Source organism: Merops nubicus, unplaced genomic scaffold, assembly GCF_000691845.1.
Source record: "Merops nubicus isolate BGI_N331 unplaced genomic scaffold, ASM69184v1 scaffold33545, whole genome shotgun sequence".
Taxonomy (NCBI): Eukaryota; Metazoa; Chordata; class Aves; order Coraciiformes; family Meropidae; genus Merops; species Merops nubicus.
Genome location: NW_008608200.1, coordinates 41380 through 47380, shown reverse-complemented (window position 1 = coordinate 47380; position 6001 = coordinate 41380). Strand labels below are relative to the sequence as shown.

General features: G+C 40.7%; 1 protein-coding gene across 1 annotated transcript in view; it reads left to right on the top strand.

The window, feature by feature from the left end:
- Window positions 1–348: 348 nt before the first annotated feature.
- NFAT5 (nuclear factor of activated T-cells 5, tonicity-responsive) overlaps window positions 349–6001 on the top strand; it is a 38343-nt gene continuing 32690 nt past the window's right edge. Inside the window, exon 1 of the mRNA XM_008940199.1 lies at window positions 349–469. Within this exon, the coding sequence (XP_008938447.1) occupies window positions 412–469 (58 nt within the window). The 5' untranslated portion in view covers window positions 349–411. The remainder of the gene's footprint in view (window positions 470–6001) is intronic.

Sequence of the window (6001 nt, the reverse complement as noted above, 5' to 3'; positions counted from 1 at the left end):
GAGAGCAGGTTTGTGTGAGTCTCGCGTGACTCATGGTACGTACTGTCAGCTCCTTCACGCTGGGTGAGTGCAGGTGCTGGGGAAGTTCATGAGGGACTTGTGGGTTTGAACAAGTTTGTGTCCTTTTGTTTCAGCCTTGAGAATGAGTATCTTCATGTTTTTGTAGTTGGTTTGTTTTCTGAAGTAGCTTTATTCCACCCTGTTAACAACTCCAAATGCCTAACGTAACTCTTCCAAAAGATTCTGAAATGGTTGGATTATTGTTCATATCTCTTAAGTGAAAACATTGTTTCTTGTCCCTTAGCATGGACAAATTTTTGATCAAATGATTTTTGTTCAACAGAATCTGTCTATGACCTTCTCCCAAAGGAGCTGCAGTTACCACCTTCCAGAGAAACATCTGTAGCATCCATGAGCCAAACAAGTGGTGGCGAGGCAGGTTCGCCGCCTCCAGCTGTAGTTGCTGCTGGTAAGCATTCTCATTTATTCAGTTCTTTGTTAAGGTTTCTAACGTTCTGGCCAACATGAACAGTGCTGGCAAAGTTTCGATTGTAAAAAAAGAGCCTGTGGACAAGTAACAGAGTTCATTCTAGGAGAATTTAGATAGTAGAAAGTAAACTAAACTGGGTGGTCTAAATTATTAGGTATCTATGTGTATGATTGGTGTATTTTTTGTCTATATTTTTCTCCTCATATGAAATAAGTCACCTATTTTGCCATTCTGCTGTTATGCAGCACAGGCCTGTTACCTCCTAGAATGCAACCTGTCTTCCAAGGTGATAAATACCAATCTGGAGCTAAGGCAGAACGCTGGCCGACTGTGAAACAGCGTGTTCTAGCTAGGGTGAAAAACAGAATGGGAGCTTACATTTTGGGCCGTGAAGCTTTGACCAAACTGCAAAGAGGAGGAAAGGTCATGTTTTCCTTTAAGAGGCTTGAGGGAGCTTAATGTTTAAACTCCATTCACACGCAGCTCTCTTTTGTAATGTATTACAAAATTCTCAGGTACAGGAGAATATAACGTGTGTCAGGATAGCACTAGTGCAAACTGACATGGTTAGTTATTTTTCTAATTGACAGCATACAAAAATGAGGCATGACCTTTTTATCTTTATCTTACTCCCAGCCATGATTTAGACTTAGTCTAGAGGCTCTGCTGTTGATCTTCATCAAATATAAAAAAGTGAGGGTTTAAGGGCAAAGGCTTGATTTAGGAGGTTACCCGTAGTGCTGGTTTGCATCTGGAATTCTTGTCAGTAATTTTTCTGTAAACATCTGTTCAATGAGGAAAAAATTATTATGCTCATGATAGATGCATCTTTCTTCATTGGATAAGAGGGCTTTTTGCATAATTTGATTCCCCTATTTCTTCCAAGGTCATGTCCCACTTTCCTAATTGGCCTTAAATTGTTGCTTGCAAAAAAATTTATATATTTATGGTGAGGATTCCCATAGCTGCATTATTCTTTTTTTCTCTGAGTTCATATGCATTAAATGTTTGTATGAGAATGTTTCCCAGATTTGCATGGTACAGGAGTCCTGATCAGAAACTGAAGTGACTGTAGACTTGTCAGAGAAACTTTACAGCACTGCTCACCATTCATGTTTTGCCAGACCTCTTCTGAGAGAACCTGTGGATTTAACTGTGCACAGTGGAACTTCGGTCATTGAAACAATTTGATGTTTTATTTATTATATTGAAAGGATTTGATATTTTTATATCACTTAATAAAAAAAAATATTTGGGCATATATTTCTGAAATCAAGGTACTTAATCATCAGTTTGGTTCAAAGACATAGCAGCAACCAAATCCCTTAGAAACACATATCTTAAAAACAAGTGGAAAAAATCCCACAAACCCTGTTACACTCTAAATCCACAGATAGATGTGAACTGCTGATTAATTCTGTATCTAACAAAAAAGACTTAAAAACTTGAATGGAACTAAATGTCTGTTATCTCCAGGTATTTAGTGTCTGCTAACAGCCAGTCCAGTTCCTTCTAAAAAACCTGAGAACGGGTTAGCCGTGTTTGGGGTAAACTGCAGCACAACTTACTGGAATGAACAGCTTTAAAAAATAGCATAGAGATTTTTTTAACGCAGAAAGAGCAGCTACTGATTCAGTTAGAGCAGTTTTGAGTGTCAGAGATGGTGTAGTTTCACCCACTTCAGGCCAATACCACCGAATGGTGGCTTTGGGGACCTTCCATCAGTGTTGTGATGAGACAGTGAGGTTTCTGGGGACCATTAAAATCGAAATCAGAATTATTAAGCACAAGCAAGTTCAGGTCTCCAAGTTGTTAAAAGTTGTGTTTAGCCAACCGGACAAAAACCACCAAAGAGTCAAAGCCTAGTTTTGTTCTCACTGCTTACGTCACTGCCCACCCCAGTCAGGGCAGGAACAATTGAATCTTGGTCTTTTATAAACACATCATTGTGATGACCAGGATCATTCAGCAGCGAGTTGTGCTGTGCCCAGGAGTGAGGAGAGCTGAGCCCGAGCCCCGTGCCGTGGAGCTGCTGCTCCTGCTAGGGAGGGGGTGCCCAGCTCCCAGAGGCATCAGGGAGGGCTCGTCCTCTGCCTTTTGGCCAGTGCAGGATAACCAATAGATGGTTCTAGTGCAGCATCTTGGTTTGCTTTGGTGGGTTTTTTTTTTTTTTTTTCCACTTCTCCACCAAATCCTCTGAAGAAAATACCTGCACCTTAGAGAAATGTTAACCTGCAAAACAGGTCTGTAGGCTGTGTTCCAAAAGCAGGCACAGAGCAGAAAGCTGAAAAGAACAGTCCCTGCTCCTCCCTCTGGTGTTGGGAGGTAAGGTAGAGCTCTATAAAAATATATACATAAAATATATTATATCCCAAAGGTGGACAGATGGTTGAGTGTTTCTGGTAAGTCTGAGGCCAGACCTTTTTTCTCTGGAAAGCTGGGGATAAATTCTTACAAACAGAGGAAGGAACGTTGATATATACAGACGTTGTAGGTAGGAGTGCAAGGAGAGGTGAATTTACTCCTTGCAGTGGATCACAGTGAGGTTTTACAATCCTGGTGTAAAATCCTCCCACAGATTTCTGCTGTGTAGTGAGTGGTGGGGATTTCTCCTGTAAGCCACCCAGAACTGGGCACTTGTGGACTGATGCATGTGCCTGCAGCAAGCAGCTACCCAGGAGCAGGAGAGTTCTCAGTTCTCTTCTCCAGTGTTCTCAGCTGACTTCCAGAGTTCCAGGAGCACTTTTGCTTTTTGTTGAGGTTACTTGTGTTTCTTCTGCGCCCACATCTCTCCACTTCCCCAGGAGAACAGGACACAAGCGTTTTGGCTGCATTCTTGCAGTAGCCATACCACCTCTTTAGATAAAAGTGCATATCATGTTTTACTATTTTCTGTAATTGTTTTAGAGTTGCTGTAGTGTCTTTGAAAAGTCACTACGATGTTTTTGTTGTCACCCAACCTCATGCAGCAATGAGGTGTCTGTCTGGGCTGGGCTCTGGTCTCTTAACAGGAAAATAAGAGAAAAGTCAGCCTGGACTTTGTGCATGTCTATATGCCTAGCCAGGAGAACACGTATTTTACATTTATATTTTAAAAGACCAAGATTGACTATTCATTTGCATATCTCAAGTTGTAATAGCAGACTCCAGGCACATTTTTGGGGAGCTGACACTGTAGAGATGATAGGGTGAGGAGGGAAGATGACTATGGCAACCTCATGTCCCTGTAGCCAAACTCAGCTCTTGCTTGCTCTGAAACCTCACATTTTGGCCAAGTGGTAGGGGAGGGATAGTTCAGTCTTCACAATCTCCATTGTGGGTTATCTGCTTTACTCCTGTTTTTAAAGAGAAGGGCTAATTTGAAATGCTGCTGGCACACTGGATGGGGAGGTCAGTTGCAGATGTTATTACTCTCAATAATGAGAGGATTACATTGCAGGGAACGATGCGAGGGGGTGAGAGCTTTTTGCTACTCTTGTAATAGCTGCAGTTTGTTTTCTGCTTCTCGACACACAGGGTAAGGTAAGCTCTGGCTGAAATTCAACTCTCTTGAGGTTTTTCTGTCAGCCACTTTGCTGTGGGCTTTTGTTCCATGTAAATCCCAGTGTAAGTGAGAAATACCTATTGCTGCAGTTCACTTCTGTTTTTTTGGGAGGAGCAGGATGGGCTGTTTTTAGCAGTGATGACCTTGCAGGGGCAGACTTCTAGTTCTTCCTTTTGGAAATTTGTTTTGTGATTTACAGAACAGTTTTAAGAATATTAAAATGGAATGTTAATGATTGGATTTTCATTAATTTTTTAAATAAATGTGTATCTCATTAATTAATCCAGACAAAAGAGGTACTACCCACTCTGAATATCAAAACAGGCAAGTATAATTCAATAGAACTCTAGGATTTTGAGCTGCAAAGTTCATACCCTGAGCTGCTGTCTCAAGCTTCTAATTCTGTTATCATTCTGGAAAGCAGAAGGGAGGGGAAGGATCTGGTTTTACTGCTAGAAACTGTGCTATTTGAATTACAAGTTTCTTTGTTCAGGGGACAGGAACAGGAGGATTTTGCCTGGTGCAGTACCACAAACACATTAAATATGAATCATCTTCTAGACTCTTGAAGTGCATGGGGATGTCATGCTGAGAAATGTCATTGTAAGCTGTGCCTGGAGACTTCTTATTAAAGCTTCAAGCACATTTATTTTATATAATGCCTTCTACACAATATTTTTAAGCTCCAGTTGCAAGGAGGGATGCTTGATTCTTCTCAGTGAGTTCTTGAAGCTTGAACAGTTTTTTGGTGTTGATGAAGACACGCTGTACGGGGCCTTCAAATACTGCACATTCACACTGCTCCTGCAAGTCCTTTCTCAGAGGCATCTCTCTAGTTGGTAGGTCAGCAACTTATTCTTGTCTTTTGGGGATGATTCCAAACTATTTTTGACCATGTATTTTAGACAAATAGTTGTATTTTCATCTTTTATCACCAGTAACTGGAATGCTGGGTCCTTCTCACCTTCAGTGAATAAAACCCTCACAGAAACTTGCTTCTCTGCTCATCACTCGTTCGTTCTCTCTGTAGCAGATCTTGGAACAAGCTTATTCAGCTTCTTGATGATCTCTTAAGCTGCTCTCCATTTTCCACAGAGGTGAATTTGTGTCTTTCCATATTTTTTGTATTGTTCCCCCAGGACAGTATTTCCTGCATCCTTGCAAACTGGCAGTTTCCAGCTCTTATTTCCAAGAGAATTCTCCACAGAGTGGTGGTTTTGCTGTAACAAGAGAACAGATTTTATGCCTCTGAAATGTATTTGGCGATCCCTTTTTCTTCATATTTGGATACAATTAATCTGTGATGTATTGAATTTTTTCTGGCTCCCAAGCATCTTTGATTGTATCCTGGGAAAATATTTGGTAACAACGAAGCTTTACCTTTTTATGGTCATGTCAATGTCGTGCTCTTTTTTAAATTAAAGCCTCAAAATGGAGATGTGGGGGTTCTGGTTTGATTTGTTTTTCCTCCTGAGTAGCTAGATCCAGGCTTTTAAATTTTTATTTTTAATGAAAATATTTTGTCAACTTATCATCCTTCCTGGTGTCATTAGTCAGTTTTTCCTGTTGATACAGAAATAATTACCAGGGATTTCAAAGGGGATATCAGCGCTGTTACTAATTCTATTATCTTGGGTTTATAGTTACATGTTGTAAACAAATTATCAGAAAAAATGATTCTTCTTTGTAGTTGGTTTCCAATGCCTGTAAAAACTTCCATTTCTTTGTAGGCTTTTCCCTTCCTCTTCCCACCGCCCTCCCAGTTGGAAATGCCTTCCTGTGATTTCCTAGGAGGATGTCTTCCAGGGATTTCTGTCTGCAGCGTGCTTGCTGCAATCATGTGGCAAATACTTCTTTCTTCTGGAACTACATTAAACCAGATCCCAATGCTCATTAAAAATGCATCTTCTGGTGCTGTACATTAGCTGCTCTGGCTTGTTCACACCAATGTATATGTGAACAGAGTT